The following is a 27,662-nucleotide window of genomic DNA, read 5'->3' as shown; positions in this document are numbered from 1 at the left end:
GAGAAGCAGAAGCTGCCAGGCATTCTTAACACCGGAGCTATGAAGCTCCAGAATGTCACTTCCTCCATATTCTACTGGTCAAGAGAGTTGCAGGTCCAGCCCAGGTTCCAGGATAGAGGACTCAGCTCCACCTTCTCGCGGGAGAATAGCATGCAGGTACAGAGAGAGGTATTAGAGGCCACGTTAGAGCGTAGCTACCACCGTGATTGGCAGTTTAATCAATTTTCAAGAGAATTTACGTGTGTTCTAATGTTACCCTTATCAATGGAGGGCTTCCATATTCTGTGAAATCCTAAATTGGTGGCAGTTTGTTGAAAGGTCTTTATAGTTTATATATGAGATAATGTCTTTGTTCTTTTAGTGGGTAGAGATGTGTTTATTCATTAGCTTGTTGCTCTATTACTGTTCATTGACCATCTATTGCTCATGAGGCATTCCATAGCAGATGTTAAGGGGAATGGTGATGGTGGGGCGGTGAGGGTATTAGGGCACAGTCCTGGCCCTTAAGGAATTGAATTTTGGCTCTCCAGAGCAGCATCTTGTGCCCACCAAGGAAATGTAGGCCCCTAGAGGAATGCCAATGTCCAGAGGTGAGCCAGGAAACAGGTAATACATTGTCAGACATCGTCTTGAATGTATTTCCCCTAAGGAAGCCCTCAAGATAACTTGAAGTTTGGAGCAGAAGTGCTGATTTAATTAATTTGCAGCAGAGGTCTATAATTGGAAGTCATACAGGACCAGAGAGGAATTAACAGGTCTTCGTAGGCTTGCAGGCTTGCCCATACCCTGAGTAATCGCAGTATATGATCACAGCAACTGGCATTTGTATAGCAGTTGACCATTCCTAAAGTCTGCTCGTTTGACTCATAGCCACGGAGGCAGAGTCTATTGTAATGACCACATCAGACTTTTCCACTCCGTATTGACAGTTTGCTGGGGACAGGGAGAATGGCTGAGATCAGAATGAGGGTGAAAATCAGAAACAGTCATCAACAGGAATGCTTTCAGGAAAGCTAAACCAAGGGAATTCTTTGATATTCTAGCTGCCCCACATAGTACCCCAGCAACTGGGTGAGTCACCAAAACAGTAGAAGTAAATGTTGCGTTCTTGCCCAACAAGAATTTCTGCGGATAAATATTTGGACCATCAGGATAGTACCAAGTGAAGCTAAAATGAAAGCACAGAAGCTTTGTTGGGTCCATGTGCATCAATAGACATGGAGGAATAGAATTCCCAGGCTCCTAAAGATTAGTGAGACCTGAGGTTACATTTTTCCGTGGCAAAAGAGCAAACCCCTTGAGAGAAGGTCGTAGGGAAAGAAAATGCTGACGTGCGGCCAGCCACTATTTCTCACATTACTTTTGCAGATGACCGGCACCTTTCAAACTACAAAGCCCATGGAGGTCAACTACTCACATATCCTACCTCTATTAGCACAGCTGACACAGCCTTCCCATGGATCTTGGGGCCTCTCTAGATTGTAGGTATCAGAATTTATTTTGACTTAGATCTTGAATTGACATATTCCAGCATTGAGAGTATGTGGAATTCCAGGTTTGGCCGAGGGGGCAGAGAATCGAGACTCCCCATGTCGTGTGGACAGTAGAACACGGTACAGTGAAGAAGTGATACTCCATATCAGATCAGGTCTCTAGACCCCAGGTTACAAACACCCACCGGTATGGAGTGGTGTCATCAAGGTGTGACCAAAACACAGGGACGGCCCAGCCTCAGAGTCCATATCTCATGCATTTGGGCAAAAAATAAGATGCCCCTAGGCGACATGAGCAAAGACTGGATGTATTTTTATTTTTCATTGCTTTTCTTTGTGGGCTTGTCAGATTCTGAATATTAATATTTTAATGTAGATTCGGTGGTGAAGTAAGAGATAGTTTATGGGTTTTATACTTTTCTCCCTTTGTAGTTTATAGTACACTGTGAAGTTTGAAAGTAAAATTCTTTTTCTTGACTTCTACACTCGGAAAATATTTATTCCCCCCTGCGTCTCAATAGTATGCATCATAAACTAACCCAGTTCGGTTTATTTACTTCCCTCTTGTTGCAGCCCCATGATCAATTGTAGCAACACAGGCATATAGCAGTAGAGGCTTTTGCTTTACAACAGTAAGAGCATAAGATATTGTAGCCTCCTTTCAGACTGATAAGTAATGAAGCTTCCATTTTAAAATTGCCAATGCAGAAGGGGTGGGGGCTGCAGAGCAGAGGGGCTGGGGGCCACCCGGGGGTTGACTAGCCATGCATCACTAGGGGAGGCAATCATGATCTACAGTTTAAAATGAATTGGCCTATGCAGGAGAAATCCCTAGGCCCCAGAGAGAGTTTTAATCTCGTTGGGCTAGACATCACAGAAGGCACCATGTCAGGAGTTAACGGAGGTAGGAAGCAGGACAGTGTTGGCAAAGGGGCAATTTCCTGCTTCCTGGTGGTGAGCAACCTGTTGACTCCAGTTCTCCAAGCTAGGACTCCTGGTCACCTGCCATGGGTAAGGACCAGTGGGCCCTCTGGGGGCAAACTGCAAGTCCCTCTGGGCTTCTCAGTGGTGTCTTCTGCCCTGAGTCTCCCTTCACTTTATCAGGTACCCTGATGCTTGTCAGGCACCCCTACCATTACCAGCAGGCTGGGAAAACCTCAGCTACCTATTCATTGTCTCCCATCAGACAGGTATTGAAGGAAGCCTCCTGGTACAACACTAGGTACTGGACAGGTCATCAAATCCAAGATGTGAATTCTATCTGCAAGAAACCGGGTTGGTTCGGAAAGAAGGCAGATCACGGGGAATAGGCTAGTATTATATCCTGACAAACAGATAACAAAGAGCTGAGCACTCAGGCCCCTGTAGGTTCCTTATCCCGCTACTATGCTCTGGCGTGAATAAAGATGTGCGAGACCTAGTCTTCGATGGTCAAGTTTAAAATCGCATTGAGGTGGTGGGTAGCCCCCACAAAGAAAAGGAATAAAAGAAAGCAAAACACGCCTCCGCACCAGTAAGAAACCACTCGTATAGTCACAGATGAGCCTGTTTAAGTCAGAAATTACAATTCAGCACATCAAAATGACATAATTGGGATGAATGCTATTTTACGTTCAAAGAAGTTGAAGCTCTTACCATTAGGAGATGGATTACATCTTGTAGCCTGGTGAACTCTTACAGCATTTTGCTTGAGTCAGGATTGGATTTTACCATCTATCAAGGAGATCCACATTGCTCCCATCCCACCAGCCTTATTAGTGACCTAGGCTGTCCAGTCTCCTGGTACAACCCCGTCTGAAAGAACTGTTTGCAGTACAGCCTGTGTGATTGGTGCTCCCTAATACAGGTGGTGCAAACCACTGTCCCCACTTTCTGGGACTGGTGTAATTTTTGAGTGTTCAGGTGGTGGTTCACATCGAAAGAATCCAGTAGAGGGCATGACCAGTAGAGTGGACATTGTACCCATACTAGAATATGTTTTTGTTTTGTTGGCCTCTACAGTAATCAAAAAAGAGTGCCATCCTCAATCATGACAGTCAACACATAAAGCCACTTACTTAAGTGCCAGGTGTCATTACTGACTGCCACCCTCGAGGTATGGGTACTGTTGCCCCCATGCCTCAGATGAAGAAAATACGGCATGGAGAGTGAAGAGATTTTCCTAAGGTCTCCTGGCGCAGAAACAAGAGGGTCATGATGTCAGCCAGACACTGGCTCTTAACAACTCCACCCAAAGAATGGATAGAAACTTGTATTTCCAAAGCTTGAAGAGCTTTAGATTTTGAAAAGGTCAAACTCCTAGGGACACAGAAATAAATCAGGTAGGGTGACATCTTTCCCAAGGCTAGTTGAAAACAGAATCAGATGTCATCACTCCTCTTTAATGGTCTTCTTCTACCACGTAATTTAAAATACAGAAGCTCGAGGGACACCTGGCTGGGCTCAGTCAGTAGTTGTGTATGACTGTCAATCTTGGGGTTGTGAGTTTGAGTCCCATATTGGGCATAGAGTTTTCTTTTAAAAAATTAAAAATAAATAAAATATAGCAGCATTTTCGTTAAGACTTCCTCTTTCTTTAAATTCCCTCCACCTGCCCAGTCACCAGCCCATGTTCTGTTAGGGAATGCCTGAAGTTCATTATGTTTAGGAGAGAGGACACCACAAAATTAACGAGCTTTTTCTATATAAGATGCTCCACCGAAGGTCAAAATTTATAAGAAATTTTTTACCAAAAAAATGTTTAATCTCGGCCTGGTAATTTGTGAAACAAAGGGAATCAAATCACATTTTAGGCTTTAAAACTTTGCCATTTTACATCGATAGAGAAGAACTTCCATTAGTTTAAAAAAAAATCTTCAGATATATTTTGAGACTTGAGGAAGAGGACTCCATATTTTAATTTAGCTCAGGTTTGCTATGTGTGTGTTTGTTTTTAAAATTTAGCTGGGAAATCATAAACTTGGCTAAGGTCTTTGATCATATATTAAAATTTGGCTTTGTTTCTGAAATAATTGATCTAATGCTGGAAGACCATCGAGTCCATATTCTTGCTATCTGCGTCCTATTAGCGTACCCACCTTGTAAGACTTGCCCTCCTCAGATCTGGTTCAGGCAGATGGTGATATTAAGAGGCCATGAGGGCTTGGTATGTTAAACCTTCTGAATATAGCATAGTGACCGCCTGCCACCTCTTTTTGTTTAAATTAAAGATTATTTATTTTAGAGAGCATGCACGTGCACAAGTTGAAGGTAGGGGCAGAGGGGGAGAGAATCTCGAGCAGACTTTGCACTGAGCGTGGAGCCTGATGCAGAGCTGGATCCCCCCACCACCCTGAGATTAGGACCTAAGCCAAAAACCAAGAGTCAGACACCTCACTGACTGAGCCACCCAGACGCCCCCCTCCTGCCACCTTTAGATGAAAATGACAATAAAAGGAAGCTAAGTTCCTTAAGGAGAAACAACCACCACCACCACGTGAGGAATCTTGATTCTTGAAAGTCAGGCCTCTGACTGGGATCCAGCCACCCAGAGTGATTATTCTTTTTCCTGCCCTTTCCTTCTTTCTTCATCATACTTCTCCCACTGTCTTGTTTGTCTTCCTTTCCAATGTTGACACTTATTCTCGCCCTTCCAGAAAGAAGGAGGAATAGAACAACCTGGAAACCAGTCAGAACGGACTCGTTCCTGTGTCTGGGGAGAGGCTTAGGAAGGGAACCAGCTGAGCAATGGTGGTGGCCAGGCAGGGCAAGGGCCACGGACGGGCGCCAAGGGACCGAATGTGAACATAGGGTGCAGAGGCCGCTTCTGTGGGTTCTCTGGAGGCTTGACAATTGGCCTTTCCATATTCCTCCCGATTACAAATAATCAAAATATGGGGACACATGCAGATTTATCCCAGGCTTTTCTGAGATCTAATCGCTGAGGATCAGAGATGACGATCTAACGCAAGGTATGGTAAAGTGTCAGAAAGGCCGCCTGATAAAAGCACTGTGGAAGGGCTAAGTGGTTGTTTTCGTTGGTCAGCTAAGTTCCCCACGCTTTTGTGCATCTCCGTTTACCCTGTGGGGGACCTGGCAGGAGCTCTGGCAATCTCTTCCCTGTAATATTGATTTTATTAGGGCAACAAGACAAGAAAACCATCCCATTCTGATTGCTCCAAAAGAAACAACATTTTAATGTCTTTTCTTGAAAATTTAATGTTTGCCTTTGAGCTATCTTTTTACTCCAGAAACAGCTTGAAAATGAATGCCCCTAGCCTGAGGGCCTCAGCTGGGTTTTGTGACATCTTCCAAGCAATTGGAAAATCCAAGTCCAAACTTAGGCCTTCGGTTGAGGCAGCTTTTCTTCTGACTTCTTTGGGGGTAGAGGTAGAGAAAAATGGCTAGTACCTGTCTTTAAAAAAAAAAATAAATGTGTTTAGAAACACCACATGGTGTTACCAGTTGGGGAGGGGGTCAGGCTAGAGAGAGAAGAGACCCTCTTTATTTCCAAAATTCCGTATATATGGAGGTTAAAGAAAAACACTTAGGCCATACTGCACGTACCCCCCCCCCCCCCCCCCGTTTCCCCCAGAGAGGTTTTTCGGGAGTGCCGTGAAATCAAACTGTGATGGATGTTGAACTTCAAAGAGTTGAGGAAGGGACATTACTGCTTTAAGCCAGTCTCCATGGCATTTGTATGTGATGAACATCTCTCCCAAGGCCCATTCCTTCCTCCCTTCTCTGCTGTACTCCAGGTACCAGCGGCGGCGCCAGCAAGGACATCAGGAACCATTAGCTGCCCTCACTCCCCACCCATGGGCCTGCTCCGCCCTAGAACCCTTCCCAGATATGATCTAGAACTTGCTTGCCCTCTTCTTTTCCCTGTGCCGGGAAGATCACAGCAACTTTTCCTGTGCACTAAAAAGGGACCCTGCCAGGCTGCAGATGTGGAATTAAAACTCCAGATTGCAGAGGGTCTCGTCACCCCGTTGTATGGCTTGGGACCTTTTCAGGGCCTCTGTGGGTCGAGATAGCAAATGAGGAAGCCACAGTTCTGCAGAGGGGCTACCAGGCTAGACCGAGGGAGCTGAGTGTGCTCTGACAGGAGTGGGTTGCACAGGGGAACCCGCCCAACACCAAGCTGGTGCGCAGTGAGCCCCCCACAGCCTCCCTTCTAGATCCTGCTCTGGGTGATAAACAATGGAGTGATAGTAATTACTGCCCCTTTAGCGAGGCCGGGGCATCGCCGTCATCCCTTGCCCGCGTTTGGTAGACGCCCCGGGGAGCCGGCCTGCTCGGGTGTTGCGGTCGTGAGGTGCACAAATGTCCGTGGACTTGAAGAGGGAGGGGGCGGGGGCGTCATCCCTGGGACTCAACAAACTGCATGGGGCCTTCGGTCTTGGTGGGAGCGCGGCTCGATGGGGGCCGTTCTGTTCCCGAGCTGGCCTCCGACCGCCGCCCCTTCATCCCCAGCCGTACTTCCCGTTGCCGGGTGTTGGGCGCCTACTGTGTGCATCCGTCAGCGCCTGCGGGCCCGCTCTCCGCGCAGACCTGCCGGTGCCGGCGCCGGTGCCACCCCAGGCTGCGGGCCTGGCGGCGTCTCCCGGCCGCGGCGCAGTGCTGGAGGCGGCGGCCGCGGGGAGGGCGCGGAGCGTGCGGTTCCCGCCGGCGGGGACCCGGGCCCGAGGCGCGGGGGGCGGGGGCGCGGGGCGGGGGCGCGCGGCGGCTGTCGAGGGCGCGCCCGGGGACTGCGCCCCCGCGGGGCCGACCCGGCGCCGGGGCCGAGAGGAGGGGCGGCGAGGGGCGGGGCGGGGCGCGCGGGCGGGGCGGGGCGGGGCGCGCGGGCGGGGGCGGGGCGGCGGCCCCGGCGGGCGGCTGGGCGCGCCGAGGAAGTCCCGCTCCGAGAGCCGCGAGCCGCGAGCCGCGAGCGTCGGGAGGAGGCGCGCTCGGCGCAGTCGGGGAGCCGAGGGGGCGCGGGGCCCGGGGCCCGTCCTGCCGCCGTCCAGCCCGCAGCCCGCAGCCCGCAGCCCGCAGCCCGCGGCGCCGGCCGCCGATGGAGTTCACCTGAGCTGGGAGCCGGGGAGAGGCAGGCGCCCGCGAGCGGAGCGCGGCCCGGAGCGCAGCCAGCCCCGGGCGCCCCGTCCGCGCTGCAGCCCGCCCGGCGCCCCTGCCGCTGCGGCCCCGGCACCGCGCCCGGCCAGGTCGGCGGCGGGTCCAGGCTCCGGAGCTCCTGCCTGCAGCGCGGCGGCGGCGGCGGGACCGGCAGCGGGGCCGGGAGCGGGGCCGGGAGCGGGAGCGGGACCCGGGGCGGGACCCGGAGCGGGACCCGGGGCGGGGGCGGGGCGGGGCGGGGCGGGGGGAGCGGAGCGCTCGGGCCGCGGCGCTGCTGGAGAGGCGGGACCGGCGTCGGGGAGCCCCGGGCGGCCGCCGGGGAGAAGCCGCCGCCGCCGCCGCGCGCCCTCCTCCTCCTCCTCCTCCTCCTCCCTCTCCCTCCTCCCTCCCTCCGCACATGGTCTCCTTTGTCCTGTCGCCGCCGCCGCCGCCTCGCTCTTAGCTCCGCGCGCCGCGGCCGCGGCTCCGGCCGCTGCTCCCCGCCTCGCCCGCCCCCGGCCGCCCGGGACGCCGCTCGGGTCGCCGCCGGGCCCGGCCGACCGCGCGCCGCAGGAGGGCCCCGAGGCAGCGGCGGGCGCGGACCGTGCGCCCCCGCCCCGGCCCGCCCCGGCCCGCCCCGGCCCGGCCCGGCCCCGCTGGATGTGCGCGCCGCAGGCCCCCGGCCCCCGCCAGCGCCGCTGCCCCGACCTGGCCCGAGCCTGCGCCTGCGGACCCCGGCGAGCGCCGCGGACGGACTTGCGGGCGGCGCGGGCGGCGCGGGCGGAGCGGGCGGTCCTCCGCGTGCTCGGCGGCTTCTGCCGCGGTCGCCGCCGCCGCCCCGTCGTGAGCCCCGCCACGGAGCCGGACCATGAACTTGGGGCCGCCGGGACCGCTCAGCCCCTTGCGACCAGGTAATGCCCCGGGGCTGCGGCCCTCCCCGGCCGCCCGCGCTCGGAGGGAGGCGGCCGGGCCGGGGTCTTTGTTGCGGCGGCGGGGCCGGGGGCGGCGGGGCCGGGGGCGGCGGGGCCGGGGGCGGCGGGGCCGGGGGCGGGGGCGGCAGCGGCGGGCGCCTCGCGTCTGGCTCGCCGGGCCCCCGCCCCTCCCCGCGCCCCCTCCCCCCCGCCCCCCTCCGCGGCCCGGTCTCCCGCCTTTGTACTCCCCTCGGCGGGCCGGCCTGGGCCGGGAGCGGCGGCGCGGCGGTGCCCGGGGGCCGGGGCCGGGGTCCGCGGTCCGCCCCCCGCCCCCGCCCCCCGCCCCCGCCCCCGCCCCGCAGGCCGAGGCGCTGCCCGGGGGGTCGGGTCCCGGCCGCGCGGTCGCGGAGGTCCGGACGCGGTGCGGGGCGGCGGCCGAGGGACTCGCGCTCAAGCTCCCCGAGGCTGCTGGTTTCTCGCCGGGAGGTCCCGGCCCCGAGGGCGCGGGCGCGGAGGGCTCCCCGGGGGCGGCGGCGCGGGCCTGGAGGCGGCCCCGGCCCCGGCCCCGAGCCGCCGCGTCGCTCCCGCCCGCGCCCGCGCCCGCCGCCTCGTCCTCGCCGGTCGTCCCTTCCCGCCGATCCGTTTGACTCACTAAGTTTTCTCTGAACCTCAACTACGGCCCTGGTGATTTTTTAGTATCGAGGCCGAGTCGACTAGACCCCCCCCCAGAGCAGCCGGGAGAGAGCTTTGTGTCCTCTACGCTCTCGGATGCAGCCCCTCCCGCCCTCACCCTCCAGAACCGAGCCAGGGGATGCAACCAAGGGGGTGGGCCGAGGCCCTCGGCCTGTAGGGTGCCCGGTGCTGGCAGGCGGAGGGGAGAGCCGCACTTCTGCCAACTCTCGCTCACCACGTTTCCATTAGACGTTCTCAGTGAAAAAGAAAGAAAAGTAAAAAAAATCAGCCAGGAAAATAATGCGAGCAACTGCAGACTGTTTCCCTAAAAGCCTCGAAGAAGAAAATGTCCTAAAGAGGAAGACCCAAGGAGCGAAATAATTTGCACCAATGCTTGAAAGGCGGAAGTAGAATTTGGAAAGTTCATGGAGGAAATGTAGAGAATTTTCTTGTAGTTTCCAAGGTAGACTTTGACCGGGCAGCTCTTGTCTGACTTCCCAGGACCGCGGGCCGCCTTAGTTCCGACCACCTGAGCAGGAGAAAGGAGGGATCCAGAGTCCCCGTGCTATCAGCCAAAGTCCCATTGCAGTCATTTTCTTTGGGGTGTTTTTCCGCCGAGGCCTCCTTGAGAGGGCCCCTTCCCCAGTCATGAGGCAGCGTTTCAGGCTCTGTGGCGTGTTTCAGAAAATTAAAGGGCTCAGAAAGCTTTTATTAGAAGGCAGCCCCTAAGCCTCTCGGAACACCCGGTCACGCTTACTCCCTTAATAACTTACTGGCTGGCACCGTGATGATCACACCCTCCGAGCCCGCTTCAGGGAGAAGGTCCCTTCGCCGCCTTCTCCAGAGCAGGATGTGTGCTGGAGCCCATTGGAGCCAACAAAGGCGGCCGCCCTAAGGAGGTGCCTCAGACAACCAAAGGGCCTGTCCACCTGCAGCTCTGTCCTATTTGATCGATCGATCTCTCTCTCTCTCTCTCCCCCTCCACACACACACACACACACACACACAGCCCAAGTGCGAATAAAAACTCAATCGGGAGCCATTTCCTTTCCTTCCCCGTGTTTTCTGCATTTGGGGTGCAGTCGTTTGTTTTTCCCGTTTCTTTGGGCCAATTAGACTCCTATTAATAAGCAATCCCCATATCTGCAGGGGCTGTTTCACTTTTTAAATGATTTCATTAATGGACTTTTTTCTTTTCCCTTGTAAATATATCAACTGGAGTTTATTTTTTTAAGGCATGAATTTACCATAGCCCTTCCAGTTGGAACTGAGAGATGCATTTTCATTCAAGAATGGTGAAAATACTCTGCTGAGTTAGTTTTTAGCAGGAAAAACATTCCTAGAAACCTCACTTGGTATCACAATATAACGACATTGTTCCTGTGATTTTTGCCTTTATAACAATCTTCTTGATCTGTTTAATGGATATCTTGTTTCCATCTCCACGCCACACTTTTTATGGCAGCTTATTTTCACAGAAAGCTATAACACACAGTTCTACGTGATTACCTTTAAGATGTCACGAAGGCCTTCGGCATATTTTTTATTCATGCAAAACTTGAGAAAAAGCCATCGAGGATTTATTGTAAACTGTTTATGCATTTCTATATCTGCAGTCCAACACTTGTTTTACACATCCATTCCTTTTTTTCCCTTGATCCGTTAATTTCCCAAACCATCCCTACAATAGGAAGGTTAGAAGGAAAAGAAAGGGAAAAAACCACTCGTGATAAAAATATTTTACGTCTTTCTGTATCGCCTGCATTGAGAACTAGAACACGTTCCCCAGATATACACAAGAATACCTCTTTTTCGCCAACATAGCACAGAAAGGCTAAATTGAGTATCCTCTTTGTCCTCCAAAGCCAGCTCCAGAGTCAGAATGTGCTGTACTTCAGATATACCCTCCCCCTCTTTCTTATAGTTCGCTTTATATTTATTCAACATTCTATACTTGGCTTTGTCAAAACATGTATCTCTATGTATAGAGTGTGAAAGACAAGTGATTTACAAGGGTTGTGTGGCAAAAACAGCATAGATAACAACATAGCCATTGTAACTTTAAATGCAGCTCCATCTTCGGTTACATACAGTGGGGATGCTGATTTTTAATTCACTTGTTTAATTTTTCTAGAAGTTCTAGAAACATTCCATGCTCCTGCAACATTACAGCATTTCCTTCAAACGAACTTTGTGTTTATTTTCCAGCACATGAGTATATAATTTACATTGGCTTTCCTCTCGCTGTTTAAACAAGCTTATTTCACTTTCCTCAAGCCACTGTAATTAGCAGACACGATTTCTGGAAAATGGAAAGGATATAATGCTGATGGCATGCATAGTGGCGGGGTGGTGGGCCAGGTCAGTTTGCTTCTTCTGTTCTCTACACCAAGGTCATCCTGGTTACCAGAATGAACAGGGATCTTGGGGTCATCGGATGAATCTCTAAATTCATTTCTGGAAGTGCTAGTCAACATTTTGTAGTGAGGAAAAGCTTAGCGTTAAATAACGGGCATTTCTGGTTTGTGACAGAAAATTGAAAAATAGCATGTCTGCACATATCAAAAAAAAAAAATTTCCAAAATAATGATCTGTCAATGAAATTGCAAAATCATTATGTGAATGAGCTGAATTGCTTTGTGTATCATCTCATAGAAATATGTTTTGCACAGATAATATGTCTAATAAGGACACGTTTTTAAAATCAGATTTTTCCCCCAGCACAGAGCTGCACTGCAGGTCTCTCTCCTGTGGTCAAACAGCACCACCTTATGGACGGTCGGGGGAAATTGGTGCTTCCCCTGCCAGGCTTTTCTAAAATTGTGAATTGATTTAAAATCATGGTAGTGATGATGTTGATGACAATATCAATGACCATAATAACGTTTTCCCCCCTCTTGTTTTTCAGGCATCGGATGCCAGCTCTGAAAAACTCTTCAATACTGTTATTGTAAACAAAGGTAAGACACCTGAATTCTAAGCAGTGACTGGTTTTGGTTTTTGTTTCATTGTCATTGCCTGGGGACTCAGAGTAAGAAACAAATGGTCTTCCTCTGTTTCTTTCTGTTGATGTTTTGTGTTTTCTCTTGAGACAGAATCTGTATGCTTCTGTGTTGTGTGAAAGAACAGTTTATTTTTACAGAACACAAAGAATATTTAAATTGATTTGATGAAGAAATCGCTACTATCTCTATGACTTTAATTTAACGTGGGAAGCGGTAATGGAGAATAATAGTTCTCAAAATGCCTTAACTTCATTGTTACTTATCAACTACCCAGCAGTCAGAGGACTATAAATAGCTGGTTTGTTCTGCAGACTCTAATAACCAGTGGGTGTTTAGTATGCACAGTATTATGGTCATAAACCAAGCCTTACTCTGCTGTGGGCTTTCTGGAAAGTTAATAAACGAGCAAGAGGGCAAAATTTAAATATGTGCTATCCCATTAATTTCTTCCAAACTGCGATACGGACTCAGAGACGCTAATGATATAACAGTACATTAAGGGAAAACTTACCTTAAATCATTGCCAATAGGTTTCTGGGCAGTTTTCATTTGTAGCAGTATTGTTGGAAACAATGAAATGTGAGGGGGTCTGTAATCACTGGCCATGCAAAGGTGTATAATTTGAAAGGTATAAATTGCATAAACTGTTCGATCTTTTCCTCTTCACTGTAGAACCTGATTGAGGTGCTGGCATGGTAATTGCTAACTAGAGTGTGCTTTCTGTGGTAATCTTGTTCTGTTGTTATGTGGAAGACGGTTGGTAGCGCTTGAACAGAGTTGGGCCTTCCTTCCTAAAGTGAAGACCTTTGAAACCACTTCGGCATCCTATAGTTTGCCTTGGCTGGCATTTTTGCTAACTGGTTAGTAAGATACATTTCCAAGTGCAGTTGTTTTGAACTCCTGGCTTATTTTAGAATTTGAACCAACTGCAATTTTAAATAGTACATTATGTTTAGAGTTCCCTTGAGGTGTATCTGCTTGTAGGATTGCTGTTACTCCCAGAATTATTGTCACATTGAATTTTTATCTTCTTTATTGCATAATGGAGTATTCCAGTTTTATATTTCATCATATTTTTTGATAGACTGAAAGTTTGTATCAATTTGTTATCCATAATGCTAAAAGCCCAATAAAAGAAGATGCATGCAGCTCATAGCATACAGTGCTCATATGTAGAAATGCCTAATTGTGTATTGCTCATCTTGATGGGGAACGAGAATGGGGTAGGCACTGGTGGATCCGCAGGAGAGAAGGGGGAGGAGGAGGAGACGAAGCAGGACAGGTCCCCAAAAGGAGGTCTTCTTCGGTATTTCAGTGACCACACATTCCTTCTCCCAAGCCGCCCGGCTTTCTTCTGCTTGGTGGCTCTACAAAGCTTTGGAATGTCTTTCCCATCTCCGGGATCAGCCGTGGAGTGGGAGCTGGCCCTGGGACCTGCGCTCAGCCCCTCGCTGCCCTCACGGAGCTGAAAGGCTCTCTTCTGAGAGGTTGAAGAGTGATTGATGAGAGTCCCACCCCACAGCCCCGACCCCCCCCCCCCCCCCCCCCCCCCCCCCCCCCCCGCTTCCCCTCCCAATCAAACATTTCCCACATTCTTATTTTTGTTTACTTACAGAGTGTGATTTGTGGCATCTATTTGGTTGTGAATAGTCATCCCCCTGACAGGGTGCCTTTCTTCTGAGCTGCTTTTCTGGGGGTGATTTAGTTGCCTTGAAAGGATTAAGGTTTCTTTGTGTACACTAAAATCAACATAGGCTTTTTCTAAGCTTTGCTTGGGAAACCATACACAAATAAGCATTTTAGTTGATGGCAGATTATTCCTTTGCCCCTTATTTCCATCAAAATGGCCTTTCTTTTCTCCTCCAGTTTCCCTTAATGCCTTATGCTAATTCCTGTTGGTAACATGAATGACAAGAGAGGCATCAATGCAAATCCAGGTGCGGCAAAGTCGACTGACTGGTCCCCAGCACCCGCCCTTCCCCTGGAGAGAAGGAGATTAGGGGGGCCCCCCCTGAGGGGGGAAGGCATGGGGACAGTTTTGTTAAGGGGATTAGTATTCAGACTGCTAAATATCAGGAAAACAACTTCCAAAAGCGATTCATTGTATAGTGATAATGTCAATAATTGCTTCAAGACAGGTGCACAGAGTCTCGATGTGTGCTTGTGGTTTCTGCTCTGTTTTTACACCGGGTAGTGACAGTGTTTACAGGATGGATGGTTGACAAGGCCTTCAAGGAACTGTCAGCTTCATGCACGTCAAGTTCAAGTTCCCCTGCAAAGCGGCCTGCCTGTGAGTCAGGTCTCCCGTCTCTGTCCAGTATTCTTAGCCAAGAGCAAGAAAAAGCGTTGTAAGAAAGGGCAAATTTATACCAGGTAGCAAACACTGCTGGCAAAATCTTCAAGGCTCCAGCTTATCGAACAGCCTGACAAGAGTGCAGGGAAGCTGACACGTGTATGCCTCCACCCTCAGATGTGTGAAGCTTACACATCACCTCTCCCTCCCGGGTGTCCTGGCCTTAGAGAAGCTTGGCTGTAGGATGCTGGTGAGATTGTGCTGCTGAGCCTGGTGATGGGCAGATTTGGTCCATAAAATCTCACCGTGGGAGGGCAGTGCTAATCTCACAAGCTGATTGTAGTGGGGGCTGGCAGAGGGGGGTGGGGGGGTGGTGCGCGGCTTTGATGTGGGCCTGGGCAGCCTGGGGACCAGGGCTCAAGTCCTGTCAATCTCTTGGTGAGCTTCAGTAAGCCATTTAGCCTGTCAGGTGAGAATTCTCAGTGTCGCCAAACCTCCTAGTCTCTGGTGGGGTTCTATAAAACAAGTAGTTGGGGAAGGGGGTTGGGGGGTGGTGGGGCAGGCCAGAGGAGACCAAAACAGTGGGTACGGGGCACTTCTGCCTGTGGATTCTTATTTTGACTTTTCTTATACTGTGGAGTCTGACCAGTTTAATAGAGAACTAGTAATGTTCTCGTGTTCAGGTGATCTGAGTCCTTGCTTCCTTGTGATGCCTTTAATTTCCCACCGTAAAGCAAAATAGGCAGACAGTTGCACGTCCACACCGCATGCCCAGTGAGCTGACCATGTCAGAAGAGGTGGGGAGGTGAGCCTTGAAAGGCAGGTTGTAGGCTTGTAGACGTGAAAAAGAGAAGAGTTTAACTTTAATCAAGGTCATGGTTGCCTTATTTAATCTTAATGTGTTTAAATGTTTACAGGATGTTCATGTGAATTTTATGAATCCTTCTGTCTTTGTGACTCAACCATCTGCCAAAGAAAAAATTAATTTTCCCAGGGAGGCAGACACACACACACACACACACACACACACACACACACAGAGAGAGAGACTGACTAACTTTCTCGTCTGTATTTAGTTGGTTGAACTGCTAGAGGAGCAACAGGATTCATACCCCCAATTCTGGACTGTTTATCCTTAAAAGGAGCTCCGCGGTTAATCTGGGATCTCCAGCCAGTATCTAGTACCCTTCCTTACCCCCTCTGGGTCCTCCTCCTCAATGGTTTTGCCACTTTGCCATATAGGCAAGAAGGCAGAAAATAAGTACATGACCATCTAGCCAAGATGGTTAATCTCCTTCAAACTCTGAAGTGCTCCCAAGCAGCGCTGCCTGAGGAGGAAAGAAGCGAGGAAGGGAAGGCTCGTCTGGGAGTCAGGTGTTCTCTGGAGCCCTCTGTTTATGGGACACCAGCCCTGGTGTAAGTCCATGTTCCCGGTTAGGGGAAGAGAGAAAGCCTGGAGTTGCTGCCCATTCTTGTCCTGGTGCCCTCTTTTTCAGGATCTAGCTTGTGACCAAGGCAGTTAGAGCACGTGAGACGTGGCATGAGGTGTATTTCACCCCATGACCTTCTAACCTCTTCTCTCCTTTGTCTCCCTTTGTAGTTTTGGACCCTCCAGGGGAAGCCCCTCCCCAGCCCCCCCCCCCCCCCCCACACACACACCTGTTAGAGAGCTGCACCCTGCCTAATGGATTTCTTTGAAGTGCTAGACTGGAGAATAATCCAGGTGGGATGAGCACCCAGGGTCTACCAAAATGTGAATGTCAAAGTTGGACCCACCCACCCTCCTCTGGGAGCCTACTCCTGACCCCAGGTCAGCCATAGGGAATTCTGGCGGATGAGACCCCACTGTGATGAGCGCCAGATGGAACAGTGGGACCACTTTGATCTCTGACCAGACCCCGTGTTCCTTTTCTGGGCCCTTCCAGAGTAGTGGACACACAGACTGTTCTTGGGGGCAATTTTGCATTGAGGGTTTCTGTGGGACCCGGATGAGGTTGGAGCCTTGAAGTTAGTGGGGCCTTTGCGTATTTTTGATAGTATGGTTTTATCAGCAGCATAGAAAGAAAACCTGCCTTTAAAGAAAAAAACAAAACTGGTGGAGATTTGAGACGATGAAATAAAAAAGTTACTAGAGACTCTGCTTGATGTGGTGAGGCCTTAGTAATTGGGTGCCTAATACATTCTTTAATAGTGACGATCTCCCCTTATTCAGTATATTTAGACATAAAAGGGGAATTCTTTGATTTGACAAAAAAAGGTTAGAGTTATATTACCTACCGGCAGGGCCACCATTGGCTCTGATGAAAAACCCATTCCCTAAAATAATCCCGTGCTTTCTTTTTTGAGCAAAAACAATACAGTTGACCATGGAATAGATTTCTTTGAAAAGAAAAAAATTGGGAGTTTGAAACCCAGTTATAATGAACATCTGGAGACCATCTTATAATTCCTCCTGGAGTCTTGGGTTCAGTTGTAAGGAGGACATGATAAAAAGGATGTTTCATGTGTGCAGGAGGGTAAACTGAGGCAATTTTAGCCTCAGTGAATTAGTTGCATTTTTATGTAATGTCTTAAATCCTAGATAAGGGAAAGACTCACTTTTTCCGTTTTCTTTCTCTGGACCATCTTTGTACTGTTTCAGAGCAATTTCTTGGGTCTTTAGGATATAGAGATGTCTGATGTGTGGAAAATTAAATACTATTGAAGGGTAATTGGTGCTTGATTCAGACAAAGGAGTTATGAGTAGTTGGGGTCCTCCTCCTAACCTACACTGCAAATAGCATGCAATCAGCTCCTTTTGTTATGGAAATTGACCTTCCTATAGAAGCCAGACTCTTGCATTACAGAATTTGTTGTATAGAATTATTCCTTGAGTATTCTTAGAGACCGATGCCTTCTCCAGTTAGTGGGAAACCAACCAGTAAGGGTCTAAAAATATTCAACGATGTAGGGAAGGTATTTCCCTCTGGGTATCTTTCCATTACCTGTTTCTGGTCTTCCCCCCCTGACCTGGTGTGTGGATGACGATGGTGGGGAAATCCTAGGTAAATCCTAGATCCTGTTCCTGGAATTTGAGGGAAGGGGTGGAAGATATTTCTGAGCATGCACATTGGTCCCGAGGGTGTTCTTAGACAACTTTGGAGAACGTTGAGAGTGAGGCCACTCTTCCAGATGAATAGTAGTAGGCCAGATCCTTGGATCCCAAGCACCCCTGGGAGCTGGAGCAGATTGCAACAGATCCCTTCCTTTCAGTCAGGGGATCAAACTCCATCCTGTTTACCTTTTCTGGCCCATTAAAAACCTCTTTGCTGACTTTTATCGAGTTGATGGCGTGGCTCTCTGAAAGAACTTTCTCCATACTTGGCAGTTTTAGCCAAAAAAAGCTTGAATGCTGACCAGCCCCTCCCTCGGTCCGTTCATATTTAGTGTCTTGTTTAGCCAACACTCTAGTATTTGGTTGCCTCAGAAAGTAAAACACACTCATAGTAAACTGTTGGGGTAGAAAACATCACGTCAGTCCTGGAGTCTTCAAGGAGAGCAGTCCTCTGACAAAGGGCCTCATCACTAGCAACACTGTCAAGTAGAGGGTCAGCTCCGGGCCTGCAGGGTTTCCTGCACACAGGAGGCCCGTGGCCATCCCATGGCCTCTGGATTATTTCTAGTTTCTGACAACTGCAGAAAAATGTTGTTTTCTCTGAAAATGTATGTTTATTTAACTAGGTTTCTTTTTGCCTCACAATCTGGATTCTATTCAGTCAGTTACCACTCCAATTAACTAACAATTATTTAACATTAACAGTAATTACAGACGCCAGTTAAGCGCCTACAGATGTCAACTGTTAGCTTTGTACCTAATCACTCAATGAAATGGAGAAAGTTCAACAAACATCAATTAGCCAAGCAATTAGTATGAGTTAGGAAAGAGCATGTTATCATGTGTGAGCTGATTCAATTTATTTTATTTTGGCAGTAAAACACACACAGGCAAGCGGCAATAAGTTCCGCAGATAAGATAAAACGCTATTGTTTTGCAGCTTACATAAGAATTCTTTCCTTTCCTGTGCATAAGTCAAATATGCTCTGGCCTGGAATTTATTTAACAAACAGAATTTGTCTCAATTACTCAGAAAGCCCAGCAATGCTTGGGCTCAGGAAGCCACTTCGGTGAATTATGAATCCAGCGAATATACCGTCTAAGGATATGTCAGAAATTTCGGTGGAAAAATGATTGATTCCCACTCAAGTAATCTCCTCCGTGCATTTCGGATTTTTACAGGTTTATCCCTGAGCCTATGGTGAGCGTGTACAACAGTGATGTTATTAATTTCATGGTGCCTGAACTCGCGCTCAGCTGTCTTTGATTTAGCTTGGGCAGGCATCAGAGTGTTTCACGTACTCGCCTGGCCTCTGCTTCAAAAAAGTGGAGAGGGCTCCCAACTGCAGACCCACTTGTGAAGCCACCAAAGACATTCTGGTCTTGACTCAGAGGTCTGCACCTCTCCCCTGCTCCCCACCCCCACCCCACAGACTGGACTTCCCTCAACTGGCCGAGCTTGCCTGGACTTACTTGGGACAGTGCGTTCCAAGGCCTGATTATGTAAGGTGGCCCGGAAATTGGCATTTGGGATTTCATTTTACCTCCAAGTGGAAAGCTGCCCATGAGTGGCCATACGTCTGGTTCCCCTCCCAGAAATGATTTCTTACTAACTCCTGAAGCCTGTGGATAGGTGTGGAAGGATCCAGTCTTTCGTGGGGCTCTCTGTCCAGTCCCCATGGGCGTTACCAGCAGAATTTTCCCATTCAAGCAAACCTCTCAGCCTGAACTGACTCCAAGAATTGAAAAATAAATATTCTGTGTGGTATAGCTTAGGATGGAGAGCCACCGTGTCTCAGGTGCCTTTTTGTTGTGACCCTCGTAGCAGTGTGCAGCAACACAACAAATAGTGGACCATCCTGGTTGGTTCTTGAGGGAGGTCTTCTGCCTCAATTAATAGGGTCTCCGTTCATCTGCTTTTGCACATCATGCTGTGGGGGCTTACGAGATTAACTATCAGCTGCGGTCTGCCTTGTCTTTATTCTGGGGCCCTGGGCCAAATCGGCAGCCCCCGTCGTACCAGTGGCTAGGAATCTTGGTTGAAGGAGAAGAGTAGAGCAGAACCACAGAGTGCCTCCCAGAGTTTCAGCTTGCAGGGGGTGTGTGACGCTTCTGACCTCTCTGGCCAGTGCAAGTCCCCAGGGCTTTCTCCTCCTCACTGTCTCCAGGGAGCTGATGTCCCCTGGACCCTGCCCTGGGTGGGGGAGGGGCTCACCCAGGCTTTCTTGGGGGCCCAGGGGGCCCCCCCCCACTATGTCAGCACCCAGGCACACCTTGTCGTCTGGTGCGGGCACCAGACAGGCACCTCTGGTTCCCTCCCCTAGATTAAGACCATATTCCTCCGTATTTCTGCTCTCCATGCCTCTGCATGCACTGATCTTTACTTTTAGCCAGATTTTATTAGAAGTAACTTAGGATTTTCAAGCAGGGGCATTTCCCTAGCAACCGATGACAAGCGCGGGGCCCAACTCTGTGCTGAGGCGGGAGGGGCCTGTTAATAAGGAGGAGTGTTCTGTGGGCGCTCAAATCTTCTCTGACCCTCGTAAACCTTGTCTTATAAAGGAGGAGGTTGAGAGCACATCATTGCTTTTTCCAAGAGTCCTTTTGAAGAGGGAAATGTCTCAAGTGTGCCTGTTAATAGACTGATGTGGGAGGCGGTTATATTTGGATGCCTTTAAAAGCCACTTGGAAAACATTTTCCCCCTCTTATCTATCACCTTTCACATCTCTCAGCAGAGTAACACTAAAACCTAATTTTAGCCAAGATTACATCATGTTCTCATTATCTGTTTATGGCCAGGAAAGGCTTTTCCATAGTAAAGCTCCTCTCGCGGAAAGCCCAGCCACGTCATCCCTCTCGTTTTCTATCCATCTGTGATTTTCCAAGTGTTGACTGTCCTCTGCTAGACCTTTTGGGCTCATCTCCCAAGCCTTCTTGATTCATGAACTTTAACCATAAACTCGGTTTGACAAGGAGCCCTCTCCGGAAATCAGATTTGTCAGCCGGTAAGTGAATGACGTCAATGTTGATTCCTTCAGCCGGCTGAGAGTGGGAGCCATATTGAAAATAGCTCTTTCATTCAACTGTGGTTACGGAGCGAGCGGAGCGCGCTGGCCTGCAACAGGCCCAGGGATGGAGCAGCGAGCGGGTCTCGTGACACCTACGGCCCCAACAGGAAGTTTAAACCTACTTTACAATTCCAAAAGAGACTTTTTAAATGGCCTAATTGGAAAGAAGCCACTAAACTAATTTAGAGAGGAAAAAAAAAAAACAACCATAAGACTGTCTTAGGAGGAAAAGCCAATCTAAGATGAGCCTTGAAGGGTCAGCAAAGCAGGAACAGCAGCCCTCGTAGGCTACAGAAGGTGTCACCCTTTCGGGGAGAGTACAGGTTGGTTGGCGGACGGTATAGCTGAAACCTACCCCTTTGAGTATCCCATTTTAAAAATGGATCCTGTTAAATTCGTTAAGCCATTGCAAAGATTTGGGGGAGCATTGTGAAGTTCTGGATCTTGCCTGTCATTAGAGCCCTATTTCCCTCACATTTTTTCATTTAGATTCTGCTGGTTTAAATCTTTGCCATGTTAACATGCTGCAGAGGGGTTCTAGAGTCACAAAGAACCAGCCTCGAGTGGGAGCCTGGCTACCTCTAACCCTCTGACTTGGTTTTCTCGTTGGTAACATGAGAAAGTTGGACAGACTCCAAGATCCCTTCTAGTCTAAAGGCCAAAGTTTGCTTCGGAGCATTCTAGATCTTTTCAGAGCCGAAAGTTTGTGTGAAGAGCATACGTTTCCCCCAGATAGCTGTGAATGAGATCGTGGACACTCGCACTTGAAAGGAGCAGTGCCTGGTGGATTCAGCCCCCAACCTGTGAGCAGGAACGGGGCAGAGTAAACCTCTCTCCTGTCCAGGGGAGTCTGTCTCTGGGAAAGAACTCAGGTAAGAGAGGGTTGAAGCTGAGTTGGGAGACAGTGAGGAGGACAACAATGGGTGAGGGTGAGCTGCGCTTCCTGCAGTTCAGATACTGGCTGTTAGGGCTTCCCTTCCAGAAGGAAAATGCCAACAGAGTCTGCTGGTCTGCATCTCGAGTGGCATAACAAGGGGTGTTTCATCTGCTTCAGTAAGTGTTCATATAAAGGACTTAGGTGCCAGGATCCTTTGTACTTGACTTCTCAAGGGGGATGGCTGGCCATTTCCCGGGATCCTTGCAGGTAGATGAGAGGAGGGGCCGGGGCCAAGCTGCCAGGCAGCTTCTCTTTCCAGGAGTGACTCATTTCACAAACAGGAATTGCAAAGGGGCTCGTATGGACCTTGGATGGCCCATTCTGGATCATAGAGGGAATGTCACCACCTTGCCCTTTGTCTTCAGCTGTCGGCAGACTCTGGCACACTAAGCAGTTCATCAGAGCTCTGCTTCCCCAAAAGTTAATCTCGGCCTTCTAGACTGAAGCAATCTGACCTTCTGCTTCTCTTTTGCTAGAAGGTGATGATAACATTGACTTCATTTGTTCAGTGACCACACTTGGCTGTTGGCTGGATTTTAGCTTGATTTGCCCTAACCTTGTGAACAGGTGAATTTTCTTGTTACCAGATCCGTCATGTAGCACTTAGGGGGGTTAGGTTTGTCGAGGCTGCCTCCCTCATGGTGGGAGACTGATAACTATACAAAGGGAGAATGTCAGCAGTGACCACTGAGGGTCTTACAGACACAGCTGCTGTGGGCTCTGGTCAAATGTTCAATTCTAAACTAAATTTTGTGGTTTCGGTTTTTGCAGCCGGCCATAGGGCCACATCGCCCTGGAGAATGGCCCCTTCCCAAGATGTTAGACATCAAATCAATTTGTCCTCTCGTCCCACAGGAAGGAGGCACTCCTGACTTAAACAGGCGGCCGGGGGATGGCTGGTCAGGGGCTGGCTGCCCGTTGCCCCTTTGGCCTCGCTGACCATGGGGAGCTGACCTTTGCCCGAATCCTCGTCTCCCTGCCCCCCCTTCCGGTGCCGTCGGGGCCTCACCCTCCAGATCGCACCACTGGTCGGGCTGGCGCCTGGTTTCAGCCGCTTGCCTTCTCCGGGGCCTCTGGCTGGAGGGAAGACAGCTCTGACGCCTCCTCTTTCTGTATTAGCTCCAGGACAAACTTGAAAACTGCCTACTCTAAGGGTTTTCTGGCATTTTAAAAGTTGAGGCCGACTTTCTGAGCCTTCTCAGCATCCTGCCATGTATCTTATCTTATTCAAATATCCTAATTGCTGCTCCGGCTTCTCAGCTGCATATCATCCCGGCACCTAACTGACAAAATAGACCTTCACCTGAGGGCCTCATTATGCTTTCTGCCTGTGCATCAGGCCAAAAATACCTCCACAATACCTGCTCGACATCCTGGGCTTCCAAGTGACAAACAAATAATTGGGTGAAACAAACGCTGGGCGCCGAGCAGCTGCCACGGGCGCGGGCGCACAGGGGAGTCCGCCTCGGTGACTCTCCCGCGCTGCCTGCTTCATGTCAGAGCAGATCTTTGAACGGTGGCGCGTGCTGACACCGGAGAATGACAGCTTTGGAAATGGCATGCTAGTTACTGCTGCCAGTGAGGCCCTCTCATGTAGACCGTGACAAGCAGCTGTCATTTCCATGCAGGTGAACAACTGACATCCCGCAACGGGGGAGGGTGGGAGGCAGGCCAGCAGCTGTGTTTGGAGGGCAGGCGAGGCTGGACCATGGAGACAAGATTCTCAAGCACTGGTGACCGTTGGCATTTGTGGTGAATGCTGGCCTCACACACACAAACACACACACACGCAGACTCAGGTCTTCCCTGTGATTCCTCTGGAACTCATCTGAGAAAGGGTGGCAGGAACAGTCTCAACCCTTTAAGGACAGACAGCTCCAAGGTCATGCTGCCAGTGCAGTGCCCAGCCCCGCGTGGTTAAAGATCTCCCTTAAAGAATGTTGGCAGTCCTACTCCACACCGTCCTCGTTTTCTCGTTGTGTCATGCATTGGGCTTTCGGACCTGGGACTGACTTTATTACAGAATATGGAAAGGCAGAGTCTGCTGATGAGGAATTCACTAAAGAGAGAGTGGATTGGGTGGAGCTCAGGTACAGCACCGGGTCTAGATGAACGGTTCTCAAAGTGTGGTCCCTGGACCAGCTTTGTCAGCGCCCCTGGGGTAGTGGTTAGAGATGCACAGTCTCCTGCAGAACTGGAAACTACAGGGCACATGGCCCCGTGGTCTGTTTTGAACAAGCCTGCAGGTGATCCTTGGCCAGTAGGCTTTGGTAACTGCTCAAGATGATCCACAGAATTACTCGGGGAAATCCATACTCTTATTGACCAGGGAATAGGTCTCTTCCTTCGTGGGTGGTTTTTGTTTGTTTGTTTGTTTATCTTTAACATCAGAGGCACCAGGTCTGTTGAGAGTAACACCATGGACCTACTGCCACTTGACTCACTTGTGCTTGTGCCGTGGATTTGCAGCCTTACCCTCTGGCCTGGGGAACAGGCCACCCCGTGTGCAGGGTGGCTGGCGGAAGTCGGGCTCACAGTTAGGGCTGTAGTATATATAAAGGGAAACTTCTCTTGATACAATGGGCTTTGGAACCGTGACCTTGGGCCAGTGTTCTGCTGTAACGAGCCAAGCTAACTTGCTCAACTGCTTCTCAAAGACAAACAGTTCTGTCCAGTTCCTGGTTGTCAGATGCTGCCTGCCACCTGTAGGAAGGGTTATCACAACCCGAAACACACACATACTTGGTAGATGTGCCGTGAGTTCCGGTAACTATTTGGTAAACAAAGCACCATGTAAGTTCTTTATTAAACTACAACGGCCAGGATCGTGGAATTAACGGACAGCAGGGTTCTGAAATCTGTTTTCCTTTCTGTGCGAAATACCGGGGGCAGCCTGGGTGGCTCAGCGGTTTAGCGCTGCCTTCAGCCCAGGGCATGATCCTGGGGACCCTGGATCGAGTCCCACGTCAGGCTCCCTGCATGGAGCCTGCTTCTCCCTCTGCCTGTGTCTCTGCCAATCTCTCTCTCATGAGTAAATAAATAAAAAGTTAAAAAAAAAAAAAGAAATACAGTAAAGTTTTAAGGCTATAAAATTATATCTGCTACATTGGATTTTCCCTGAAAATGTGATGCCTCTGAGAGGATTTCAGCAAGTCACCTAAATATGAAAGGTTTTTTAGATGTCCTTCGAGAATAGACATCTTCTAGAACTAGATGTGTTCAAGTAGTGGTTCTCAAACCTTAGTGCCTCAGAATTATTTGGATGTCTCCCCGCACCAGAGTTCCTTAAGCATAGAGAACACCAGCATAGGCTCATTATATACACTGCATATTTATCAGGATTTTGATACAATGGTTTTTAGGTGACAAATATAGGACAGTATTTGTCTTATTTCCTTTATTGGTGAAGTATTTTAATTTTTTTAAAAAGATTTTATTTATTTATTCGAGAGAGAGGCAGAGACACAGGCAGAGGGAGAAGCAGGCTCCATGCAAGGAGCCTGATGTGGGCCTCGAACCCGGGAACCCAGGATCATGTCCTGAGCCAAAGGTAGGCGCTCAACCGCTGAGCCACTCAGGCGTCCCTGGCGAAATATTTTAAAGCACATGTCAGGTATCATGTCATTCTAACCCCTACATATATTAGTGCACCACTGATAAAAAAAAATTTCTTGCATCACCGCATTCTGTTATCAGACTAGCAAAATACAGTAATTCCACCAGAGAAACACCCATTCTTAACGCCATCTCCCCGATGGTCCCACAAGCATTATTTACCATGATCTGTTCCCAGCAGGGTACAAACCAGGGTCACGTATTACTTCTCTCAGCCTAGAGCCATCCACCTCTCTCCAGCCTCTTGTGTTTTGTGTTTTTTGTTTTTTTGTTTTCAAATCAGTGACTTGTTGCAAAAACCAGGTCAACTGTTGATATGCTGTTCTTCATTCTGGAAGCCCTTGTGGCATCATTTAGTTTATGACTGTCCCTCGTATTTCCTGTAAATAGAAACTGGCCCTAGAGCTTTGACTAGATTCTGGTCAGGCATGTTAGCAAGAAAACCCCATAGGCAATGTTGGTGAGCCTCATGTTGGCTCACATCCGGGTAACCACAATGTCTGTATGGCCAAGTTTTAGTGATGCTAAGATTGTTCAGCCAGTTCGGGTTGTGGCAGTCTGATACCTGCATGCCCAGGTTCCCCATCATTCTCTTTCATCTATTGGCTTCATCCATCAACAGTACTTGCCCAATCCAGTGTTTTGCTAGAGATGGCAAAAGGTGACCTTTCTTATGACTCTCCTTGTATATTGGCTGAAAGTCTTCTGAACAAAAGAGCTTTACTTCATGAGCTGGAGCTCTTGGGTGACCCTCAAATATAATCAAAGGAAGAGCAAGATAAATGCTTAATTCGTCCCTTTTAGGTACAAGTTATCAGAGCAAGAAGGTGGTGCCCTACCAGGTGTTTTAATACTCCCACATCCTTCTATGTTTGCATTTTTCTTACAAGAGTTTTTTGTTTTTGGTCTTTGGTTTTTTGTTTTGTTTTAAGATTTTCTGTTTAGGGTAGCTCAGGGGTTTAGCGCCTGCCTTTGGCCCAGGGTGCAATCCTGGAGTCCCGGGATCGAGTTCCACGTCAGGCTCCCTGCATGGAGCCTGCTTCTCCCCTCTGTGTCTCTGCCTCTCTCTCTGTGTCTCTCATAAATAAATAGAAAATATTTTTTTAAAAAATATTTTTAAATAGAAAATCTTTTTTTTTTTTTTTTTTTAAGATTTTATTTATTCATGAGAGACAGAGAGAGACAAAGAGAAGCAGAGACACAGGCAGAGGATGAAGCAGGCTCCCTGCGGGGAGCCTGATGGTGACTCGATCCCAGGACCTCGGGATCATGACCTGAGCCGAAGGCAAATGCTCAGCCACTGAGCCAGGCAGGTACCCCTCTTACAAGAGATTTAACCCATGTTTTTAATTCCTTGAGCGTTTTCTTACTTAGTTTGTGTTTGTCAATGGAAGAGACAAAATGTCTGAAAATTAGAACCTGGAAAAGCCACATCCAGTGAGTTGATACACACAGCTGTGTGAATTTCAAGTCCTCCCTGCCCTTCAAAGCTCTGCTCAAATACCACGTCATGCAGGAAGCCCTCCCACCTTCCCAAGATTCAGACACTCAGTGCATCCTGCTCATTTCTAGAGCTATAGAAGCGGTCTTCCCCATTTTGAATCCACACACCCCCCCCCCACAGTGACCAGCAGGGTGCTTTAGATACAACACAGCTCAATCTCTGTTTGTTGAATCCAAGTGAATTAAAATGTAACCTCCTAAAACTTACTTAAACCGTGGAAATAAAATTATAACTGGGAGTCTAAGAAAGTAAGGAAAAGTTAACATCATACTAGATCTAATCAACTCATTTGGCATTATCGGGTAATCAATAGGATGATCCCAACTGGATATTTTTCAGGAAAGGAATAGGAGGCTGCCCACATAAATTGAGTACCTATGATTTGTTAGGGATTTTCACATGCTGCCTGGTTTAATTCATCCAGTAGCTTAACCAAGTAGGTATTTTATGTGTGACTGGTAAGTGACAGTCAGTTCTTGTGTCCCGGCTCCTGGCCTCCCAGCCACACATCTTTCTATGGGCCAGCCCAGCCGAAAGGTGGTGGTGGTGGTGGGGGGATGCCTCTGGTCAACACCATCGTTTCCCACTGAGCCTGAACTCTCTGGTATGTTTGGGACAAAATACTGATTATGCGGTCTGCGAGGCTAGAGGCCTCAGAGCAGGAACGGGTCTGACACACATTGAGCCACTTACTTTTATTTATGAAAGATGGAGTGTCATATTCAAACTTAACCTCCCGCTGCAAACCCCGATCTTACGTATTTATAGAATCAGAAAGTTACCTTGCTGATTAATAGAAATTAAACTGGAAAAGCAGTCAAGGAATTTCAAGCAATGGGACAGCCTTTGTGCCTGGAAATCTTTGAGAATCAGATGAAACTGTTCAATCTTTGCCTCTTTGGAGCTTGTCAGTTTATTCTCTAAAGTGCCCTTGGGCGCGGCGCGCAGATCTGTGTGTGGTGGGGGGAGAAGACAGGCCCCCAGTGGTGCCAGCTGG

At 49.3% G+C, this 27,662-nt stretch overlaps 1 protein-coding gene across 7 annotated transcripts in view; it reads left to right on the top strand.

Annotated features, from left to right (window-relative positions):
* The window catches only part of AUTS2 (activator of transcription and developmental regulator AUTS2), a 1,147,829-nt gene that overhangs the window by 1,051,060 nt on the left and 69,107 nt on the right, over positions 1-27,662 (top strand). For 6 of the 7 annotated variants that reach the window (XM_041749190.1, XM_041749188.1, XM_041749189.1 and 3 more), the window contains one exon: positions 12,057-12,108. In XM_041749190.1, coding sequence (XP_041605124.1) covers positions 12,057-12,108 — 52 coding nt within the window. Of the gene's footprint in view, positions 1-12,056; positions 12,109-20,830; positions 21,482-27,662 lie in introns of those variants that run through there. The other variant, XM_041749193.1, reaches the window with a different exon arrangement.

This window comes from Vulpes lagopus, chromosome 3, assembly GCF_018345385.1.
Source record: "Vulpes lagopus strain Blue_001 chromosome 3, ASM1834538v1, whole genome shotgun sequence".
NCBI classification, from domain to species: Eukaryota; Metazoa; Chordata; class Mammalia; order Carnivora; family Canidae; genus Vulpes; species Vulpes lagopus.
The sequence above is the reverse complement of the archived record's forward strand: the minus strand, read 5'-3'. Positions and strand labels throughout refer to the sequence as shown.